The 24,726-nt window shown below is 39.7% G+C and overlaps 1 protein-coding gene across 3 annotated transcripts in view; it reads left to right on the top strand.

Annotated features, from left to right (window-relative positions):
• Window positions 1–24,726, top strand: part of RALGAPA1 (Ral GTPase activating protein catalytic subunit alpha 1) — a 245,702-nt gene continuing 220,976 nt past the window's right edge. Inside the window, exon 1 of one of the 3 annotated variants that reach the window (XM_050954009.1) lies at window positions 1–322. In XM_050954009.1, the coding sequence (XP_050809966.1) occupies window positions 217–322 (106 nt within the window). In that variant the 5' untranslated portion in view covers window positions 1–216. The remainder of the gene's footprint in view (window positions 323–24,726) is intronic. The other 2 variants (XM_050954010.1, XM_050954011.1) reach the window with 2 other exon arrangements.

Raw genomic sequence — 24,726 nt, 5'->3', positions numbered from 1 at the left:
TGCCTGACGGTTGTCGTGAAGCGACGGAACTACTAGAGCTGTGGGGGGAGCTTAGGCCCTGCCTCCGCGCCACTCCCCCTCCCCCGCCGTGTCGCAGCCGGAGAAGGCGGTGCTGCCGCTGTTTGCTATGTAGGGGGCCTGGTGCGGGCGGATCCGGAGGCCGCTGTCCGCCTGTTGAGAGCGGGGCTCGATTGCCGGGCCGGGGGGTCCGGCGGGATGTTCTCCAAGAAGCCGCACGGGGATGTGCGGAAATCCACGCAGAAGGTGCTGGACAGCCGCAAGGACCCGCTCACCCGCCTCAAGCACCTGCGCGTCCTCATTGGTGAGGCCCAGGGTGGGAGCAAGGGAGGCCGGGGGGAAAGGTGCTCTGGCCTGGGGGTCGGGGGGAGTGAGAGCGGCCGGGCGGGGCCGGGGGAAAAGGTGCCCTAGCCTGGGGGGCTTGGGGAGCGAGAGCGGCCGGGGAGGACGGTACCCCAGTGTGGAGAGTGAGAGGGATCTAGGTGGGGACGGGAGAAAAGTGCCCCGACCCGGGGGTTGTGGAGAGCGAGAGGGGTCCCTGTCCTGAGGGGGCAGAGGGGTGGGGTCACTCCAGTCTGGGGTGTGTTACAGTGCCTTGTGGTTGGCGAGCCAGGCTTGTGGGTGCCTCCTGATGAACCGTGGTTGGGTGCTCTGTCCCTCCCTCCCTCGGCTGGCGGCGGGGATTCTTGGCTCAGGTTCCTGGTTTAGAAAGACACAAAACTTAGAGGCTTGTGTCTGCCCCGCTGCTTGGGTGAGGGGCAGAGAGAGTGGGGAGGATGGGCGGTGTTGCCTGTAGGGGGTGGGTGGAATCTCACCCAAAGACAGGAGGGAAGGCCCAGAGCCTTAAACCAAACCGCTTTGTTGGCATGATAGTCTACACGATTTTGATTAAGTGTAAATGACATTAACATTGAGTGTTCCTAAGTAGCTCACATCATGGAACATCTGCTTGGAACAGGGCTTTGCAGGCGTGCTTGGGATTTTATTCCTGTGGTCCTTGAGCATCACTCTGCCATTCCCTGAGACAATTTTTGAGGTGGAGTGAAGGGTTAATTAAATTCATGCCACCTCTTCTTCCCCACTCTTCCTCCTCCTGCCCTATCCCCCTCCCCCAAAGCCCTGTAGTATGAAAGACTACAGTAATGCTGAGTTTTTTGGAAGTTGAAATTTATTGGAAGTTGTGGATTAATTTGTCCTGTGAAAGAAATATATGCTAGATCTGTATATATACTGCAAAATTGTTTAATATCCTTTGTTGAACTGCTAATGAGCTTTAATGGCATTTAGTATCAGAGGGGTAGCCGTGTTAGTCTGGATCTGTAAAAGCAGCAAAGAATCGTGTGGCACCTTATAGACTAACAGACGTTTTGGAGCATGAGCTTTTGTGGGTGAATAACCACGAAAGCTCATGCTCCAAAACGTCTGTTAGTCTATAAGGTGCCACAGGATTCTTTGCTGCTTTTAATGGGATTTGTAACCACTCTTATCCATAATACATAAATGCTCGTATTAGCAAATTTTGTTTGTAAGGATTTTCACAGTAACTGCATCACAAATATTCATTAACATGTATTCAGATGTGTATTCATGCTGGATGTGTTCATGTGATCATCCTGAAAGTTTCCTTGGGGTTGGGAGTCCTTCAGTCAGAGTGGAATCAGCACTAAGCGGTAGCTTAGTACAAATAGTGAATGATAAGTAATGAATACATGATGCAGTAGTCGTGGTGATGATAATTTGTTAGAGGTCAGTAGGATGAAATAACAAATACATTTGTAAAAATACAAGTCTGTTCAAGGATACTTGGAGAACAGAAAAAGTGATTACACTTACTGCAAATAGTTAGCTGTGTCCTGTTTTTCCACCCTAAAATACATTGGGTGCAATTGTAGGTCTGTCACTTTCTCTGCATGTATTTAGAGCTGGGTCAAGAAGAGTGACTTTGGTGCAACTGTGTTTCTTAGTTTTTGGGTAGGAGTCAATGCTCTCAGCTGTTATTATTTTGGAGGGGGGGTATATAAGTTTCTTGTCCTTACAGTTCAAAACTGCCAAGAAAAATGGTTATTGATATTTGTTCCTCTAAATGCCAATGCCAGGGTACAACTGTCAACGTGTGGCAGCCTTACAGTTTACAGCACTTATAATTACACTGTCTCAAAAGAGGATACTACATCCTTGTAATTAACTTCTCTTACTGCTGGGGTTGGCTGGAGCAGCTATCTCCCTATCCTTTAAATCATGAAATTGTTCTTACCTGTTTATACTGGACCAATTGTGGCTTGTGCTGTGTATAAATATGCTGTGTTATCTGGCAGTTTGTCAACCAGAAAGCTCAATTAATCGGCATTTCTGATGTTTTCCGATACAAATTTTCAATCTAGTAACCAGATAGAATACTGCGCAGGAAGTTATGCAATTGCACATTCTGTACTCTACTTTTATTCAAAAGAGGCAGAAGACAAGTAACCTCATCTTCTCCAGCATTTGAAGAGGTCTGCAATAGGAACCAGCCTCACAAAGGAACAAAATGCAATTCTGAATTGATGTATTTGGTTACCCTTAGTCTGTGTATTTTTTTTGTTTGATTTGAACTTCGAGTATTTACTTCCACTCCTTTGGAAGTTAGATGTGGTTGATAAGAAACTCATCACAGTGTCAGCTAATTGTTCTTAATTAATCTGAGTTTTTTGCAGTGACTTTAAAACAGATTAAATCAGTTGGGTCATCACAGCACCTGCCTGTTCCATTTGCCACAGTCTTAGGCTATGTCTACACTACACGGCTTTTACTGACATGGCTGTGTCGCTACAGCCATGCTGCTAAAAGTTGTGCAGTGTAGCTGCTGTTGGTTGGCTTTCCTGCTGCCAAAAAATTCCACCCCTAATATGCGGTGTTTACATTGTTGGCAGGAAAGCGCTCCTGCCAACAAAGCGCTGTTCACACTGGTGCTTGTCATTGGCAAAACTTTTGTCTTTCAGGGATTTTTTTTTAACATCTCCTTAAGACAAAATTTTGTGGTTCAGCTGCCAGTGTAGACATAGCGTTAGTCGTGCATTGGACTGTACTCTATGTAGACAAAGACAGATTTGCTGGGTGTGACTCTGTTTTGCATCCTTTTTTTTTTTTTTTTGCCATGTTCTGGCTACAAAATTGTGCCTTCTTGCAGATGTGCTCTCCTACATATCTGTGAATTGGAAGAATGACAGGACTTATTCTGGATGCTCCTACTGGCACCTCCCACATACACACTGGACAATAAAAGAAATGGATTGCTGATTGTCTGTCTGTAGTCTTCTATTCTGTAAGGATTACTCCTTAAAAACCTGGCACGCACACAGTGCAAGCAAATCTGCTGCTTGTTTGCAAGACACTCTGCCTCTTCTCCCATCCTCCTTTCATGATTGGTCTGCAGGACCAAATTTAAAAATATTGGAGCCAGTATCAGATAGATGACTGGTAGCAATAGATAAGGATAACTGTCTGCATTTATTTGGTACACCAGGAGCTGTTCCTATTCTGAGCAGTGAAGTGTTGTAGCTTCCTGTTTACCATCTTCTATGACTACTCCACCACATTGTAATAGTGGGCACTCTGCCATATGCTCCAGGGGAGCCAACCGAACCACTCCAGTGTCGTCTCTGGGAAAAGCTTTCCGCAATCTCTGCTCTGTTTTGCTTCCCCACTCTTTGTGAAGACTGACTTTTGTACCTGTCAGATCACCTCTTTCCCCAACTCCTGCATATCAGCAAGTTGTAGCAAAAGGAGAATCCCTCAGTCATTTCACATCCACAGAGAAGATAGGAGTTTATCTCCCTTCATAAACTTTAAACCCCTTTAATGGAGCTGCAAAGTACACTGATGGTAACGTACTTGGGAGCTGAATCTCTGCTGTACACTTAATGTTTGGTCCGGTAAGTGATTGTGTGACTACAGATCCAAGCCCCGGACACTCACTGCTTTATTAGAACTCTTCACGTGTGTTAATAAAATAATGGAAAAAGGAGAATCGGCTAACATAACTTGTTTAGATTTTTCACAAGGCCTCTGACCAAGTCCCTCATAGGAGGCTGCTAAAATAGTGAAGTACAATAGTCCTGGTAGGAGAGGCAGAGTGCTGGCATAGATCAGAAATAGAAAATAAAGAATAGGAATTGTCAGTTTTCATCATGACAGAGGATTAACAGTTGGGTGCTACATGGTTCTGTATGAGGACCAGTGTCTAAATGTATTTAAAAGTGGAGGAGGCAAGCAATGAGGTGTCAGAACATGTAGATGACACAATATTGTTGGTCAAAACCAGAAGAGACTAACTTTTGGAAGACCTAACCAAACTAGATGAATGGACCATACAATGACAGATGAAATTTATTGTTGACAAATGCAAAGTAATAGACATTGGAAGGAATCCTTTGAATTAGTTTTACAGCTCAATTGGTTCTAAAGTAACTGTGTTATCTTGAGAAAACTACCTTGGCATTGTTGTGGACAGCTCAGTTGAGACTTCTGCTCAATATGCAGTAGCAGTAAAAAATGCAAACAGTGTTACGATGCATAAAGAATGGAAGAAGACTAGTATGGAAAATATGCCATATAAACAATGATATGCCTTCACATAGAATACAGTGTTCGGTTCTAGTAACCCCCATCACAAAAAGACTAACAGAAGGTAGAAAGGTTCAAAGATGGGAGATGGAAATGATTCAGATCTGGAAAACCTCTCATGAAGAGAAATTAAAAGGATTGAGACTGTTGACTTCAGAGAGGGCATATAAATACACAATAATAAATGACACAGACAAGGTAAAAATGTTTATTCACTTTTCCTCATTATACAAGAATAAGGGGAAATGCATTGAAATTAAAAAGTGGCAAATTCAAAACTGATAAAAGGAGATATTTTTGACACAATGAAGATACGGATATAATGGTGACAAGATTTTTATAGAGACCAAGACCTTGGCAGCATCCTGAAAAGAATTAAACATTTCTGTGGATAACAATAATATCCATAATTACAATAGTAATTTTTATATATAATATATAAACAGTAGGAAGGGATCATTTGTGTCTGTGTGCACACACAATTCACTAAAAACATCTTTTGATCAAGAATGCTGCGACTAGTGATGGCAATTTTTATCAATTATCATGGAGCGGGGGTCATGGAAATATTGCAGAGAAGTGATAGCTTCACTACCGTAAATCCCAATTTTAGCATCTGTAAACATTTCCAAACCAACATTAGACTGGAAAATTGCTTTATTTATTCTGAAAGCAAGACCCACCTCAATAAGGAGCATGAAGCACACCTCTGCCCCTCCTGTTAAGGCAACTTTCCCCAACAGATGGAACTCATCTCCAAAGACATGGCCCATTAGCAATCAAGTCACCTCACACAGGCCATGAGAGATAACACTAGGCAGTATTTACATATGAATAGCTTCCTTTCTCCTGCACAGAGAGAAAGCGGTGTCCCTGCTTCAGGTTACCGTGTTAAAGCGTATGGAGTTGGACGTCCTCTAAATATCCAAGGTGGCTCACATTAAAGAAAACTAGGTCGCCATAGCTCAGTAAAACCACACTGAAATATCGATATCATTAAGAAGCATATGTCACACACAGAAGTTCATGATGACTACAAAACAAGTTTCCACGTGAACATAGGAACTGCCATACTGGATGAAAACTAGTGGTGTATCTAGTCCAGAAGCCTGTTTCCAACAGTGACCAGTACCAGCTGCTTCGAAGAAAGAAAACACCGCAGTAGGCAATTATGGGTGTTTGCTTTGTGGAATCAGTTAAATGTACACTGATGCAAACTAAGTCTTTTGAGAATAAAATCTTAGCTTAAGCAGAATTTTTTTGTATGTTCTGATCCTGATAGTTTTAAATATTAGATGCAAAATATTCATCAAAAATAAAACTATTCTTTCTCCATTACATTTTCACTGTGGAATAAAACTAAGACCAACTTAATAGCTGCTAATGCAAACCAATTTATTGCTAGTATTGTGTTTGTAAATATGCTCCGCAATTCCAGTTTACTGTTTTAAAATTTTACAGTGGTTGAGAACTCAAGAATTTTCATCCATAGCAGTCCTGTTTGTTGACTTTAAGTTTATCTATAGCTGTCTGTAAAGAGGAAATCAGTCTGTACCTTACAGCTGTATGAATAGTATGTTGGACATCCAGTTTGACTGATCTCTTGTTTAATAAGGAGTGAAAACATTATCTAAGTTATTTCTGACATGCTTACAGGTGTGGATTGGCCTATGTAGGTTAAATCAGAAGGGCTTTAAATTAAACAAATACCTGTTTGGACATGTCTGTTATAACATTTCAAAAGGATAAATATCCAGTGGCTTTATACTGTAAAATGGTGCTTTATAATCTCTCAATCTTGCAAACTATAGCAGCTGAAAGAGTTAATGATCCTTCTAGCAAAAGTAATAGAAGGGAGCGGGGCGGGGGAGAAATACTATTGCAAAGAGAAGCATTCTGGAATTTTTTTTTAGGAATGATAGGCCACAAAGTTCTTATTGGATCTTTAAACCTGCATTATTTTCTGCAATTTTCTGTTTTCTTTAATGTGAACAGCTATACCTAATCAATAGGATATGTTGTTGTTCTTGGGCTCATGTAAAGGAATTGCATTTTAGTTAAGCAATCTGGACTAGGTTAAGTGTTGGTCTTGGCTTGTGAGCCTGGACTAGGTTTGCTGCTTATTTGTGGGGCGTGGGAGCGGCGAGGGCAGGGGCATTGCCAAAGTGAGTTTTGGCAAACATACTGAATAATGAGTTTGTGCTAGGAAACAGTTTGGGATCAGGTCAAAGGTCCAAGGTAGGCAAAGGAGTAGTTTTGGTTTCTGGGGGCGGACTTGGGTTTGCGTGGCCTAAATTTGTGACTTATGAAGACTTGCAGATGTGGCAGAATGTCTTAAAGTTGCCTCATATATGTGTTTCGGAACCTGAAGAAGAGCTCTGTGTAAGTTTGAAAGCTTGTTTGTTTCACCTACAGAGGTTGGTCCAATAAAAGGGATTACCTCACCCACCTTTCCCCCCACCTCGAGCTTAAGTTTTTATTCAAATAAATTTTAAGACTCCAGTTTGTATGGTTACAGTGAGAACATTAAAAATGGAATAAATGTAAACAAGTGTTGATTCCCCCTGAGTTTGCTGGTAACCTGAAACAACTAGGTTTGAGAGCTCTCGGATACTCTATTTCATCTCAATGGAATGTCGAAATTTAAACCTGATGACTGTGTAAATGTCAGTGTTCAGTGTTTTACTGCTGTTCAGTTCAGCAAAAACATCCAGCAAATGTGCTTGTTCATCAATTTTTGGAATGTTGGAGGCTGAACACCCCAAATGTCAAAACATCCAGCTGCTTTCCCCTGGCAACTTCTATAAAGCAGTAATGACTTTTCCATACAAAAATCTGGTTGCACTCAAATAATCTGTGACAGCATTGCAAAAAATTTCCATAAAGAAACTAAAATGGATCATATTATATTAGAAGGACTGTTGTATAGATCTGGGGCTCATGCTATGTAATTTAGGTCTAAATGTACCCCCATAGGATACAGACTTACTTATAATACAGAGAGTGGTATACACTTTTGGGCCTATCCAGAGTCCCTTGAAGTCTCTGCGGATGTGTATTGTATGTTTTCACACCCTAATTAAAGGAACACGGGTGTTATAGCTTTAACAAGTAAGGCATTTGATACGGTCTCGCATGATATTCTTATCGATAAACTAGGCAAATACAATTTAGATGGGGCTACTATAAGGTGGGTGCATAACCATACTCAGAGAGTAGTTATTAATGGTTCCCAATTCTGCTGGAAAGGTATAACAAATGGGGTTCCGCAAGGGTCTGTTCTGGGACCGGCTCTGTTCAATATCTTCATCAATGACTTAGATGTTGGCATTGAAAGTACGCTTATTAAGTTTGCAAATGATACCAAACTGGGAGGGATTGCAAGTGCTTTGGAGGACAGGGTCATAATTCAAAATGATCTGGACAAATTGGAGAAATGGTCTGAGGTAAACTGGATGAAGTTCAATAAAGACAAATGTGAAGTGCTCCACTTAGGAAGGAACAATCAGTTTCACACATACAGAATGGGAAGAGACTGTCTAGGAAGGAGTACGACAGAAAGGGATCTAGGGGTTATAGTGGACCACAAGCTAAATATGAGTCAACAGTGTGATACTGTTGCAAAAAAAGCAAACGTGATTCTAGGATGTATTAACAGGTGTGTTGTGAGCAAGATACGAGAAGTCATTCTTCCGCTCTACTCTGCGCTGGTTAGACCTCAACTGGAATATTGTGTCCAGTTCTGGGCACTGCATTTCAAGCAAGATGTGGAGAAATTGGAGAGGGTCCAGAGAAGATCAACAAGAATGATTAAAGGTCTTGAGAACATGACCTATGAAGGAAGGCTGAAAGAATTGGGTTTGTTTAGTTTGGAAAAGAGAAGACTGAGAGGGGACGTGATAGCAGTTTTCAGGAATCTATAAGTAGGAGGGAGAAAACTTGTGCACCTTAGCCTCTAGGGACAGAACAAGAAGCAGTGGGCTGAAACTGCAGCAAGGGAGGTTTAGATTGGAGATTAGGAAAAAGTTGTTAACTGTCAGGGTGGTTAAACACTGGAATAAATTGCCTAGGGAGGTTGTGGAATCTCCATCTCTGGAGATATTTGAGTAGGTTAGATAAATGTCTATCAGGGATGGTCTAGACAGTATTTGGTCCTGCTATGAGGGCAGGGGACTGGACTCGATGACCTCTTGAGCTCCCTTCCAGTCCTAGAGTCTATGAATCTGTGAAACAAAGCCACCTTTCTCCAAACATTTAGTTAGATGTTGGAGTTAAAATGGTGGAAGGCCTTTTAAACTCCCATTTAACAGTCAAGCATTAAGAGATCTGGGAAACTCCTTACTGAATAGCAATTCTACCTTCCCCATCTCATATTTGGAATGCAGTAATTTAAGCAATATGGCTTATCAAATGTTTTGTTGTCTTATTTTAGCATTCTTTCTGGTAATTTTTATCAGTTCCATTAAGTTCTGAGAATTTTCTAATGAACTTCTCCAAATGATTAGTTCCTTTTATTTAATTCAAAGAGAACTGTCATTATAAATATTTGTGCTTTGTGCAGTTTACTGTAACCTACTGTAAAGCAGCAAGCAGATTACTTATCTTGAAGTCTGGAATAATTACAGTTTTTGTACCATTTGTCGTCTTGATCAGACGCATACAGGACTATTTGGACACTGAAATGTATTCCTATTGATTGCACAGATCATTACCAAAATTGCATTTGAAGTCCTGATACTATGAAGTCTCAATATAAATCTAGCCCTTTGAGTTTACTAATTATATAGCAGTACTTGACATGGGTATCTTTGTTATTAAGTTGGTATAACCTGCCGTAAAGTGAGAAAATATATTTTTTTGATGTTAGTGTTGCCACATACTTTGTGTGCACCTATAATAAAAAATTATCTTTAAATAAAGAACTATTGTTGAAAACTATTTAAACAGTCAAAATCATATGTAAAAGCAACTATGGCTTGGTCTTTATCATATTTTGCAGCCTTACATATACAGCATTTAGTAGTGATAACTCTTTGTAGTGTAAATCCTAGTCCTGCATAGATTTTTTTTTTTTTTTTTTTATACCTTACCTTCAATACATACCATGATTGTAGAGGAGATAACATTTGGTTTTCTTTTTTCTTTTTCTTTTTTTTCCTTCTTCTTTCTTCTTTTTAAATTTGAAGTTTTGGTAGGCTAGTTCTGTTCATAGAGTCGTCTGTCCTACACAGAGAATATTATTTATTTTAAAATTAAATTAAATTGCTGCTACTATTACTTAGTAGATAATCTAGTCAACAAAGCAGAATTATTAATCTCCACGTTAAATTAATTTTAAGTAACCATTCCTTGATGGTTTCTGGTGACATAGCCCATTAAAATTATATATAATTTAACTTCTCTTATCAATTTGGTATGAAAATCTGTGATTGCATGCTATAATACGTAGAAAGTGGGTAAAATGAACAAAACTGTTTTAGTATAATTGAACTATATAATATAAATTTTTTTTTTTAAAAAAAGCTCCCAAAGTGCATGGATGGGTGGACCCTTAAGCCTGTGCAGACTTTCACTTATTGGGGTAGTTCGTGGGTATAAGGAGCTGCCCCTGTGGCTCCCTTTTACAGGATTAGGTACACATTAAAAATCATTATTGCTTCCTTCACTCTATGCTGCACATCTGTTTCAGGGTCACTGTGTTATGGTGTTTGAAACAACAAGTTGTGATTAATCTCACTTTTGATTTATAAACTTAAATATTTGATAATGTGCATAACATATTGTATTTTCTGACATTTGTACTGCTAAGATGATTTTACTTAACAGAGTCATGGGATTGGTATCATGGATACAAAATCTCTTGCATATAGGTTGAGAGGAAGGATGGTCCCGTGGTCAAGGGGTAGTTTAGGATTTGCAATATCTGAATTCAGTTCCTTGCTTTGCCAGATATCTTGTATGACTTTGGGGAAGTGACTTAACAAGACTTTAGAAAAAGACCACAAATTTTTGGGCAACTGTTTTTTGGGTGTCCATCATAGGGGGTAATTTTTTTCTGAAAACATTGCGCATCCACCCTCTGAAAATCACGCTCCTTTAAAGTATCTGAAGTTAGGTACAGTAACTCCTTACTTGAAGTTGTCCCAGTTGATGGCATTTTGTTGTTATGCTGCTGATTAAGGAACATGCTCGTTTAAAGTTGTGCAATGCTCCCTTCTGACATCGTTTGGCAGCTGCCTGCTTTGTCCACTGCTTGCAGGAAGAGCAGCCCCTTGCAGCTAGCTGGTAGGCACTTAGAACCAGGGTGGACCGGCAGCCCCTCAATCAGAACCCCATTCCCCTAAGTTCCCTGTACAGCAGCTGCCCAGCAGGCTATCAGTTGCCCACAGTTCAGCTGTCCCTCCCCCCACAGCCATGTGCTGCTCCTGCCCTCTGCCTTGGAGCTGCTCCCCGAGACTCCTGCTTGCTGTGTGGGGGAGGGGAGAGGGAGAAGGGATGGAAGAGGAGGGCTAATGTCAGGGTGTGCCCCTGCTCCTGCACCCCGCTTACCCCATCTTCCATAGAGCAGGAGGGACACATGACAGGGCTCAGGACAGAGGGAGCTTGCTGGAAGCAGCTGTTGTCTCAGCAAGCTGATCTAATTAACAAGGCAGTGTACTTAAGAGCAGGGTCAAGTACTTAAAGGGGAAATGCGCATCTTTCTCTCACACGCGCGTGCGCACACACACACACGTCTGTCTTTGTGATGCTGTCTCCCCTCCCTCCATTCCTGCTGCCTTGCAGAGTGTGAGAGTTAACCTTTGAGGGCTCAGCCAATTGCTAGTTCATCATTTAGCAGTAAGGCATTCCCTGGGAAATATCCCACCTCTGACTTCACCACCTCAATCAAGCTTCACATCATCATCACTGTGTACCAGTATTAAACGGATGGTTTAAAACTTACACACACACAATATAAGTTTTAAACCATCCATTTAATACTGGTACACAGTGATGATGATTGTGAAGCTTGGTTGAGGTGGTGAAGTCAAAGGGTGGGATATTTCCCAGGGAATGCCTTACTATAATAGTATAGTCCTTTTTTTTTTTTTTTTTGGTCTGGTGAGAAAGAATTACCCTGGACCCTAACCCCCTCATTTACATTAATTTTTATCAGGAAATTTGGATTCGCTTAACATCGTTTTGCTTAAAGTAACATTTTTGAGGAACATTACTACAACGTTAAGTGAGGAGTTACTGTACCTGAAAATGTAGGCATCCAAAATCAATAGTCCCTTTTTAAAGTCTTAGTTTTAATGTCTATGTGCCTCAATTTCCCCTCTGTAAAATAGGGATAATAAGACATCTGTGCCTTATTAAGGTTATTGAGGATAAATGCATTTAAAGCTTGTGAGGCACTCGGATACTGTGGCAATGGAAGCTATATAAGTACCTTAGATAAATAGGTGACTGACTTGAATGGAACCTGTGTCCATCATAGTGACCAGAAGTTGTTGCCATTTCATGATTGGTGGTGTGACTGTAAGGGCTTGGTAATATCATGCAGTTTGTAAAGACACAATGTCCACAACACACACTGCTGTTATCAAATTGCTATTTTGTTCATAGTGTAGGAGACAGAGAAAGCGAACTATCCTCTTGCAACAGTAGATAATCTCCACCAGTGAGCCACATTCCTGTTCAGCAGGGGGGAGGGGGATGTGTGAGGGAAGCTTGCACTGCCACTGAGTCTGCAGTAGTGATTCTGTGAATCAGTAGAGATCTTTAATGTTCAGGGCTGTCAGTCTAAAAACCCTAAAAATAATGCATTAAAAAGCTAAATGAAATACAAATAATAAGTCTTTAAAGCACAGAAAGATCCATCGTTATAGAGTCTATTTTGCCAAATCCAGTTTGCATATAAATACAAATGAGGGGTGGGAGGTTCAGTAAGCTAAACTGTATTTAACTGTACTTCATGATGTAGCTGGATCTTTAAATCTACCTATTATGGGTAATATATAAAATATTAATTTGAGGATATATGCATCAACTTCAGAAATGCATGAAATGCACAAGAAAATTCTCTTCCCTAATAGTTTGAAGTGAACTTAAAAATTTCCATGTTGTATTTACGTGTCCCTGGCCACTATAAAATCTTAAGTAGGTAAATAGATTTCAGGCACTTGCTACCCCCATTCATGTGGTCATGTTAAGTTGCTTTACCAGCTAACAGTCCCCGTTGGTGGGTAACTGCTGTCTTCCTTTGGCACCTCTATAATAGGGCTTGTGAAATACCTTTATTTCTTTTTTTAATTGTTAGTGTATTTTTTTTATGTGTGTGGAGAATTCAGTGTACTTCAGGCTTTTTGTTTTTTAAACTACATGAAACCTTTGTTCACAGGTGTGTTTTTTTTTAAGGGATGTGACTATCCAATGGTATTTACATACCAATTATGGATTTCTTTAATGGTTTACATAATTATAATTTTATTTTTTTCTTTCATTGTATTTCTCCTTGCATCTCTGTGTCAGGTTAACTAAAATAAGACACCCATTTTGTCATAAAATAAACTTGGAAAATGCTCACCTATTTAACTTTTTTAATTTAAAAAAACAAACTAATTTTAAAATCTTCTTTCTAATACATCTAAAAGAACATAAAGACTAGGTTGGAGAAATGGGGGGAAAAAGTGAAAAGTTACATATACCATACACAAGGCATACTAGTGCCTAGATATTACAGGTTCTTACCAATTTTTCAGTTACAAGGTATTTGTTTACAGTAGAATTTTAAAGTATTCTGAAATTTTGAGATTGGCAATACATTTTTCAAATTGCTGAGAGTTAATTATCTGCTTGAGTACTGCATTCTTATGTTTTATGCTATAGCAAAGTGTTAAGTTAACTTATCTTCCTATTTTACACTCAGAATTTTTGTAATGATGTTGGGAAAGTGAACTTTACTATGGTAGTGCTATTTTTATAGAGTTCAGGCTTTGGCCTTCTAGTCTCTAAATATAGAAATACATTATCCCCCCTGCACCCCAACAGACTTTTCTGATTGAATTACATGGTGCCAGATCTATTTCTGAGGCTTTATTTCCATTAGAGCATAGGTTACCAAGAAAACAAAGAATAAATTGGATTGTTTTGGAAATACATAGCTGCAGATCAAGGATACAGAGAAGTAACTTTTGTTAGTTAAGATTGAAGGTGTTTGATTATAGTCCCAATAACATCCACAACCAAGATTACACAATATTCATTAAGAAACAAAAGGTACCTTTTTAAAAATCCAAACATTAAAGTGTCTGGAAATGAACAGTGAAGGATTCAGCTTGTTTCCAACTGCTTCATAACCTTTTCTTACTCACTGTCACTCTACTCAACTTTCCTCACCCATCCCATCTTTACCCTTTAAAACTTCAAGAAATATGGGAGGATGGAGAGAATTCACTTCAAAGTCCTGTAGAAAGTCACATCTGGCAATTAATTTCCAATAGCTGTTCAGCCTATATAAAATAAGCTGGTGCTCTTGGTGCAGTTTGTAATGAACGGGTGCTCATGTCACAGAAATCCCCACCACAACTTTCAACTTTGTTATGCTGTCTTGGTGAACAAAACGATTGAGCTTCCATGAGATTGAACTGCCTTTTTACTCCAAAGGTGGTAAACATCTCTGTTTAGGGTTGAGACATGCTGATGGTGGAACAACATGAGGAAGCAAGTTATACATCTAGGAACAAAGAATGCAGGTCGTACTGCCAGAATGGTGGACTGTATACTGGAAAGCAGTGGCTCTGAAAAGGATTAGAAGTCATAGTGGACAAGCAATGCAACATGAGCTCCCAATGCGATTCAGTGGCAAAAAGTGCTGATGTGGTCTTTGGATGTATAAATGGAAGAGGAAGAAGGTAATTTTACCTTTCTATACAACTTGATGAGACTGATACCATAATATTGCATCCAGCTCTGGTGTTCACATTTTGAAAAATAATATTGAAAAAACGAAGAGAGTGCAGAGAAAAGACACAAATGTTTTGAGGGTAGGAACAAATTCCTTGCCATGAGAGACTTAGTTTATCAAAAAGAAGATTGATCAGTGTATAAGTACCTTCAAGAGAAGAAAATACCAGTAGAGAAATACGTAACAAGAATCAATGGGTGGAAGTTAGTCAGACAACCTCAAATTAGAATTAAGGCACAAATCTTTAATAGTGAAGGTGAATAACCATTGGGAAAAACTGCCAAGGAAATTGGTGGATTCTCCATTTCTAATGTCTTCATATCAAGACTGAAAGATATATCAAACACAAATTATCAGCTCAATTCAGGAGTAACTGGGTGAAATTCTGTGATCTGTGTCATTCAGGAGGTCAGGCTTAATGATCATCTGGTCTTGAATTCTATACTGCCATTTCCCATCCTGTACCTGTTCAAAGGATATAGGACATTTCTTCTGGACTGTTGATGTGATACATACAATGAGCACCACATTTCCTTTATAAAAATCAGGTCTGAGGAGGAAATATTGGTGTGTGTGTGTATATATACTTCCCTGTGGCCCCAGATCCGCAACCGATTGCAGATATGGGGGGGAGACCCCAATTGACTGTGTTCATACGTGACTTCATATGGGTGCAGGGAGTCCCCCTGTGCACAACATGCGGCAGGATCAGTGCCAAAAGGAGGTCTACTAGGTTGTTCATGAAAAACTATCCTTTAATGGAAGTCCTAAACAATTTTATCTTTTAAATAAACCAGATGTATACTTTGTACTTTCCTGCTGTGGAAGTTGTTTTAGAATTAACAGAAAACTCTTACTAGTTTAATACAGAAAATATTTTCATGGCATGTACAAGAGAAAGTACTAAAGAGAATATTCTGTTCTGATTTGTTTCAGTCTGGAGTAATAGAATTTCTTGCAGCAACCATTGACTCTTGAATCATTTTATTATTTGAACTCCAAAAACTTTGCCATTGCTAGTGCTGTTAAGTAAAATGTTAGGAGGAAATCAGGATGGAATATTTTCATTACTGAAAACTGCTAAAATGTTCCGTCTACTTAATCCTTCTTTTTCCCCCATATCATATACTTCAAAGTTATGAGCAGTTTCCTAAAATTATTAAGAAATTCAGATATGTTAGTTGATGATTAGTGGTCTAAACAGAATAGGTAGTTACCTAATTATAATAGTATATCACATCACAGTATCATCGAGTCTCAGCCAATTGGCATCCTGGCTGAGTCAGAAAGCCATGAGGCTCCATGCTGGAGTATTATAGAAACCCACTTGGAACACGTGTAAAGAGATAAGAAATATAGACATACTGCACCAGTGTGTAACAAGGCTTGTGATAATGTGGCTTACCTTGGGGTTAGTGCAAGCCCCATTTGGTACCAGTACAGCGTGCCTCTGTTAGGGTTTTACATTGGTATAACTACATGGATATAATTATATTACAGATTTCCCTCATCTAGACAAACCTTTAATTAATCTCTTGAAGGCGCAGGAGTGAGCAACAGTATTGCAATTGCTAAACATTTAAAAAAATACAAATGGTTTAAAAAAATGAGATTTTAAAAATCATTAAATCACACTTCTTTTTGTTTTATCATTTGGGAAAGCCAAACGTTCACAATGTGTATGTGATCATTTCAGGATCAAAATGAAACTTTAGTGGACACACACACATGCAGCATCCCTGCTTGTTAACAGGCAGGATTTCCACCTAGTTCACCATACCTCAGGGCATAGGAAAGGGTGCCATTTCATTCCTGTCCCCAGTTTGACAAGATTGGGAGTGGAGCTGCTGCCTTTCTCCTTGCATGCTCCCCCAGAGATTCTGCCCCCTGCTATCACTTGCCCCTGTATTTTCCTCTCTTTCCCTCAGTCTCCTACTCATTACATTCGCCCTCGCTGCTTCCTCATGTGCCCCTTTACCAGGGCCGCCCAGAGGATTCAGGGGGCCTGGGGCAAAGCAGGGGAGCTGCGGCGCTTTTACTCACCTGGTGGCGGGGGGCCCTTCAGTCGCTCCATGTCTTCGGCAGCAGTGAAGGGCACCCCGCTGCTGAAATGCCGGCCGAAGACCCAGTCTGCCGCCGGGCCAGGGCTTGCGGGGCCCGGGACCTAGGGCAAATTGCCCCACTTGCCCCCCCTATCCCTCAGGTGGTGCTGCCCTTTACTCCCTCCAGTCTGTTTCCTGCCACTCATTCCTTGACTCCTCATTGTTTCATGCCCAGTTTCCTAACATTTCCCACAGGGTGGATTTGATTTAAATCATGATTTAAATCACTAGTCAGGAAGACTTGATTTAATCATGGATTTCTACATAAAAGTGCATTCTTGTTGGTTGTTATAACCGTAATACATATTCTTCAACTCAAAGATGTGGGTTTCATTTTTAGAAGGTGCACACTATACATTTTTGAAGTGATTTATTTTGAATACTTTTCAGATTAGTTTTACAGCCATATCAGAAAATGAATGATTGGTTATTTCATTTACCAAAGGTAATTGAATCAGATATTTATGAAGTCATTGGGAGGTGAAATATCTCCAGTTCAACAGGTTAATCATTAATATGTGGAGGATTTTCTTGCCATGCTGTATTAGGAGGAGAATATAACCAGACAGGCATTTAAATTGTTTTATTTAATTAAAACAATATTACATATTCTGGATTTTTTTTTCAACAGCAGACGTATAATATTTTAAAAAAACAAGCATATGAATTTAGTTAAACATTCAAGATTTTTAAAATCAGACTTGTTTATGTTAAAATTGTTTTAAACTAAAATAGTTACATGAAATATTTTTTTAAAAAACAAACAAATCGACTCTGTCAGCCAGGTCAACATGAGAAACTTAAAATATTGACTTCTGCAGTTAACTCAGTTGTCTTCACCTTCATTTACCTGTTTGTTTATAATCTGGAAAAGAAAAACAAGCTTTCCTGCTTTTTCAGGTCCCAAACAATTTCTCACTTTGGAATGAATTAGTTCAAAGGAATTAAAAATATTCTTTCTACACTGGCAGAAGAAGCTACTGCTGTTAAAAGTGATCTCATCACTTCAACAGTCTCTGAATCGAAGTGCTTAAGTGACTTCCACCAGTTCACTGACGTGACTTTCTTTAAAACATCAACAAACATATATTTCTTGAATGGTTCACCCTTAGCTCTGAAGTTCATTATAGTTGGCATTATGGAGGGATAATTGCTGGATGTCTATGTCATAGCCAGCTCCTGTTCTTCAGCAGTTAAGGTTTGACCGTTGGACCAAGTATTGAGACTATTTGCAAGAAAATGAGCTGGAAATAGTGCTTGTCCTTCTTCTTTTCTTCTTCTTCTTCTTCTTCTTCTGTTATGCTTGTAATTTAACTCTGTCGTATATTTCTCTCTTTAAGATCTCACTCAGTTCCTTCCAAATTTCAATAGCATCAGCAATAAAACAGCTATTTCCCTGTCTTTTGTTCAAGGCTACAGAAATAGGCTTCAGGGTACTCCACATGGATTCAACATTTCTCTTAAGCCCAATGTTGAGAACTTTGGCTGTGACAGTGCCATCTATTTTTTCACGATTTTGTTCACTAACTGTCATCAGATTAGCTCAGTTCTTGATACAGTGCTCAAAACAGTCTACCACTGAGTTCCATCACACATCTTGTAGGAGAGTTAACTTGGTTCTGCCCACTTTTTTCAGAGCGGCTGCTGCAAAGTGGTTGTTACGGAAGTATTTTGCAATTTTAACAACATCAGTGTTCCAGAAATAAAGGCTGAAGTCTTTAGCTAGAAGGTGCATCAAATGAGCACTGTATGTTATTAACTTGGGACTCTCTTCCAAATAACTTCTCATCTTGGATACACATTTGCAGTATTGTCTGTGATCAAGCTGCATACCAGAAATTTGAATTTTTCAGTTTTATAGGTTTTACTGCTACTTCTTCTAAGTATTCTGCTGTGTGTGCACTTCCTGATGTATCAGTTGTTTAAGGAAGACATTCCCTACTTCTGTTGTCACACAAGCACATACAGCAGGATCATTGTGGACAATGTTCCACCCATCAAGATACAGATTAACAATTTCATTCTCTAGACCTTTTGCACACTGCTCAGTTCCTTTCATACGCTTTTATCCAGCAATTTGCCTGTGACATCTGCTCCGTTGAGTGGACTGTATCCTGGTCTTAATAACTGAACCATGTTAATGAAGTGTGGGAAAGGACAGTTTGTTGCATAAACAGGCAATTTTTTCATCAATTACGTCTCTTTGTAATCTGCTGGTTCTTATCACAAACGTATCTATGGTGGTTTCTGGATGATGGAGGGTTTTTTCTTTTTGCTACAGATGATATACTGTGACTGTGTGACCGTATATGATGTGACTGAAACACTATCATTGGCAGATAATTCTGAAACTATAGAAAATGATGGTGATCTTGGAGGTGGATAATCTTCAGAATCATGTATGTTGAGGATGGATTTTCCTAAACAAAATAAATCAGTGCAGTTATTAAATTATTATCATACTGCTCATTTAGTATTACTGCATTCATTGACACTCAGTACCATTTTTAAAGGTGAAATTGTAAAAGGAAGATCTGCCTATTTCAGCTATTTATTTATTTATTTATTTATTTATTTATTTATTATGACAACTGCATCTAAAATGATAGTTGTTACTCTATGGTACTATATTTTTTGCTCAAACATAAGAATTCAAGAACAGTCCAGAAGGAAGACAGGCAGTCCTTAAAAAAGAAGCATGAAATACGAAAGTTTACGTACCTGAAGGTCCTTCATGCTTCAGACATGTTCCTTTCATCATGTTCAATGCAGCTTCCTCATGAGAAGGAACACTTCTCATGACGTTGTTTAATTCAGGCAACCAGGCGTTGTATCATTTTACACACATGCCTATTTTTACCCACAGGTAGAGGAACTTCATTAAAATGTTCCCAAACTGGGTCTCTCTTGTGGCCTGCTGCCATTATAGGTTTTCCCTTTTAGTGAGTGAATGGTATGGTAGATCAGTGGTCTCCGAAGTGGGGGTGCATGTACCCCAGGGGGTGCAGGACCACCCGGCATGCAGGGGCTTTAGGGGTTGCAGGGCCGTTGTCTAAGGGGGCCCTGGAACCCTAACCTGCAGCTCTAAAGCCCCTTTTGGAATGCGGCTCTGAGTCCTCCGGCCTGTGGAGGAGCAGGAGCAGCCAGCGGCCGGAAAGAAGTGGCACTTTCCCCTTCAAAGCCAGCTAGAGAGAAGTGGTGCTTTGCAGGGAAAAGTGCTGCTTCTCTCCGGCGGCTCGCTGCATGGCTGCCCCTGCTCCTCCTGAGTCATCTGGCCTGTGCTTGCAGGCCCGTATTCCAAAAGGGCTTTAGAGCTGCAGGCCAGGGCCCCAGGACCCCCTTAGCCCAGGGCCCTGCAGTCCCTAAAGCCCCTGTGTTCCAGGTGGCCCTGCCTGCCCACCTGGGGAGGAGGGGGAGGGAAGCTCCCAGAATCGCAGCCATGGGGGCGGTGCTGTGCTGCGCAGAGCCACCTGTACACTCCCTGCACCAAACAGGAACTGCCCCAGACAAGTAGTCTGCACCTCCTGCCTGCCCCAGCCCTGAGTCTCCTCCCACCCCCCCACCTCGTGCGCCCTCCCGCACCCTAATCTTAATCCAGACCTTCGAACCAGTGTTAAACCAAGATGTTCAGAAATAATGATGCATATTCAATCACATTGCTCTCACAAAAAAAATATTTTTTGTGAGAGCAGAAAGGTTTTTTGTACCGTTAATAAACAATATTTAAAATTTTTATTTTATTTCATCTTTATCTCATCCTTTTTTAATTTATATTTTTTGTGTATGTTTTGTAATGTACATAATATACATAAATTTGGGGGTGCATGCTCAAAATTTTTTTACTGATGGGGTGTGTGATCCAAAAAAGTTTGGAGACCACTGTAGTAGATCTCAAATCAATGGAGGCTATACTCAGACCCCAAGACTTATGGAATATGCTGCTCAAACAGTTTCACTTTTGTTTCTACTGCCTCTCCGTTCCTTCTCACATTATCTCCAGACTTCTCCTTGTCCAGATCTATTGCGCCCTCAACAATCTTCTGTTCATTGAACTTTCTAAAACTTTGCACTTAGAGAGAGGTAAGAGCGTGACTCTGCGTACACAAATTTGCAGAGGGACAATAGGGTTGAGGTCTGTTATTTCTCACATTTATTTGTGTAATCTTTTTTGCTGTTAACAAGCATGTTACCTCAGGAGACACAATCCACAGTTTGAGAACTGCAAAACTAAGCATTTCTGATGATATATCTTCTAGACTAAGCATTGGCTAGATAGAAAGATTAACCTAAATAATCTAGACAGAAGTTCCTGGAGCCCCATAAGATTGGGTGCCTGGGGCGGCCAATCCATATAGGTGAACTAGGCAGTTGCCTAGGGTGCCAAGTTAAATGGGGCCCCAAATTCAAGGAAAAAATCAAATAAAAAGGAGGGAAAAAATGAAAAAGATGGGGGGGGAGGGAACAAATAAAAAAAACAGATGTCATTATTTCAATTCCTGTGCACGTATGGAAGGAATATGAATTATAATTCATTTCTCTACGTTTCTGAGAATTTATTGATATCAGATCTTTTTTTTAACTGCAAAAATAAATAGTTTTAGCTAATTTCTTTTTCAATTTGCGATGTAGGGTCAAGATGACCCATCTGCAATTTGATAAGCAGTAACTCAACCACAATGAAACATCCACCAGTGGCAAGAACTGCAATGCTAGTGACACCTAACTCGAATATTCATCAAGGTTGCATAGCCGGAAATTCATGTAGAATGGAGATATCACAAGTTGATACATATCAAATGGTCATTTTAACACATGTCACAGGTAGATGGCTAAGAAGCAAGTGTGTACTGTGTAAAATTGTGTTTCTTGATGCCAAAGACTAAAGAATGTCTTTCAGCATTATAAATCCAAAATGTGAGTATCTTTAAGCGTTGTTAAACCTTAGCGTTATTATCGGGCTGTATAATTATGAACTTTTCTTTGTTATAACTGGTTCACATATAATAAATAAGGTCCATAAAAGAAAAGTAACAGCGTTAATGCTGAATAGACTGTGGAAGTAATGATGTCACACTCCAGGCGGGTAACCGTGAGGAAGGGGGTTACTTTCCAAACGACTGGTGTCGGGTTATAACATCTAAAAGGTCATTTTGTTTCCATGTAAACGCTGTAACTAACTGGTTTAATAGGTGAGTGAGTGTATGTAACTAAACATTGAACCTTTAAGCAGTGAAAAGATGTGTTGAGATGGCTGCAATGTGGTTTAAACTGCCAACCATGTGGTGTGTCAGCCATTCTTAATGCTATAACGCTTCAGTCGGGAGCACGGTACATTATATTCAAATGCCCCATGGCAGGAAGAGGAAAAAGAAAACCATCAGGAGCTGAGTATCATAAACGAAAGGCTGAGAAGGAAAAGGACCAAGCAAAAGAGCAGGGATCCTTCCTGAAATATCTTTTTTCTTTCAAATAAAGATGGAAGCAGTTCACAGCATCCAGATGAAGGAATTTTACTTGGAGAGAAGGTTGGCTCACATCTGCATGGAAGCAGTTTGGAACATCAAGATGAAGATATATTACTTCAAGATGAGGGTAGCTCACATCCACAAAGAAGCAGTTTGGAAACTCAAGATGATGGAAACTTAATTCTAGATGAAGGCAGTTCACAGCATCAGACTGATATGGAAGTGGAGAAAATGTATTCCCCTTCAGAAACACATGCAGAAATTGAAGTAAATGAAGTAGAAAGAAGAGAAGATGAGGAAGTTACAAACAAGTTACAGTATGGGGACCCAGCTTCATGGCTCAGATGTGATGACAGTGTGTGGCAAATTCTCATAGAAAATGGCCCCGAACAAGTTCATGAATTTCTCTTCCCTAGGGATGGAAATAAAAGAAAATTCTCTGCTCAGGATTACAAGAGGAAACTCATTAATGGGGAAGAAAGTCATCAAAACTGGTTACAATATTCAGTGTCAAAGGACTCTGTTTTTGTTTTTGCTGCAAGTTGTTTAGAAATCAAGCAATTGGTACATCACTTACTGAAAATGGTTTGAAGGACTGGAAAAACACATCTTCAATTTTCTCTTCATATGAAAGAAGTACAGAACATTTGGAATATTTTCAAAATTGGAAAGAACTTGGATTACAAATGAAAAAAGGGAAAACTATTGATGAAGAAAATTTGTGAGATCAAAGAGAGAATAATATTGTCAACAAATATTAGAGCATCTGCTTTAGTGAGAGTTCTCGGTAGGCAAAATTTAGCATTCCGTGGCCACAGTAGAAATGAAAAATTATACAGTCCAGATAATGGAAACTTTTTTAAAGTTTGTTGACTACCTAGCTTTGTTTGATCCAGTCATGAAGGAGCATCTACGTAAAATAACTGATCATGAAACACAGGTTCATTACTTAGGAAAAAATATGCAGAATGAACTGATTCAAATCCTAGCAAATGCCACTAAAGAGAAAATTGTAGAAACTGCCAATTCTGCAAAATACTTTTCAGTAATACTGGATTGTACACCAGATGTTAGTCATGTTGAACAAATGATGATCATTCGTTTTGTGGATATGGAAAAGTCTGCAGATGAAGATAATGTTGAAGTGCTCATAAAGGAACTTTTTTGGGTTTTGTACCACTGAAGGAGACAACTGGAGCATTTTATGACTGAAACTATTCTACAAGAGCTTGAAACAATGTCATTATCTGTTGAAAACTTACGTGGCCAAGGCTATGATAATGAGAGTAACATGAAGGGTAAAGACAATGGTGTGCAAAGGAGAATGATAGAAATCAATCCTAGGGCCTTTTGTTCCTTGCAGTGTGCATTCTCTGAATTAGGTTGTCAATGATGCTGTTAGATGCTGTTTGGAGGCAAGCAGTTTCTTTGACCTGGTGCAACGTGTTTGTTTTTTCTCAGACTCAGCACGCCACTGGGAGATTCTGACTCGTCATGTGGATTCTCTAACTGTGAAACCACTTAGTCAAACAAGATGGGTGAGTTGCATTGATGCTTTGAAGTCTCTTCGCTATGAACTTGGAAACATTTATAATTCACAAATTGAAATTTCTGATGATACTAACTTTACTGGATCATCTGGCAATACAGCGTGTTCAGATGGAAAGGCCATTTGCAAGAGCTTCTGCAAGTTCAAATTTGTAACTTCACTCATTTTGTGGTATAATATCCTTTACAAGATTAACCTCACTAGTAAGCAGCTTCAGGAAAAGAACTTGAACATACATTCTGCGATTCAAAAACTGCAGCGAACTAAAAATATTCTGGAGGAATTCAGAATTGAAGAGTTCGAAAGAACACTGGTAGATTCTCTCGAGCTTGCTGAAGAAATAGATTTTCCAACAGAATTGTGAACTGGCTCTGGTTCAGTTTGGCAAAAGAAATAACATTTTTCTTATGAAGGACGAGACACACCCATTCAGAACCCAAAACAAAGGTTCAAAGTGAATTTCTACTTTGCAGTCCTTGATACTGCTATTCACTCGGTTGATGAAAGATTTCAACAGATGCAGCAGCTAGAGTCAGTATTTGGCTTTCTGTATGATATACACAGCTTGCAAAAGAAAAGAGCAAAACAGATAAGAGAATTTTGTATAAAACTGGAGTTGGCATTGACTCATGAAAATTCAAAAGACTATTGATGCCACAGATTTGTGTAGTGAGCTTCAGGCTTTTTCAAGACTACTTAAGAAACATTCCACTCGTGAAGAAGTACTGAAATCTGTTTGGAAAACTATCTATGAGTTTATTTTCACAAACATTTTTATAGTCTATGTATTCTTTTAACTTTGCCAGTGTCCGTAGCTAGTGGGGAACGTAGCTTCTCAAAATTAAAATTGATAAAAACACATCTGCATTCAGCAATGGTGCAAGAGAGACTTGTTGGACTTGCCACTGTCCGAGACCAAGGCAGGTTCGAGTAAGGATTTGATTGAGAGGGGAAAATCAAAACGAAAACAGATTGTAATTCAAAACCAACTGGTTGTTTGTTAATGGGGAATGAGTTGCAATTTGGGCTGGGAAGGAGCAC

This window comes from Gopherus flavomarginatus, chromosome 5 (assembly GCF_025201925.1).
Source record: "Gopherus flavomarginatus isolate rGopFla2 chromosome 5, rGopFla2.mat.asm, whole genome shotgun sequence".
NCBI lineage: Eukaryota > Metazoa > Chordata > Testudines > Testudinidae > Gopherus > Gopherus flavomarginatus.
Note: the sequence above shows the minus strand (reverse complement) of the source record. Positions and strands in the feature narration are given on the sequence as shown.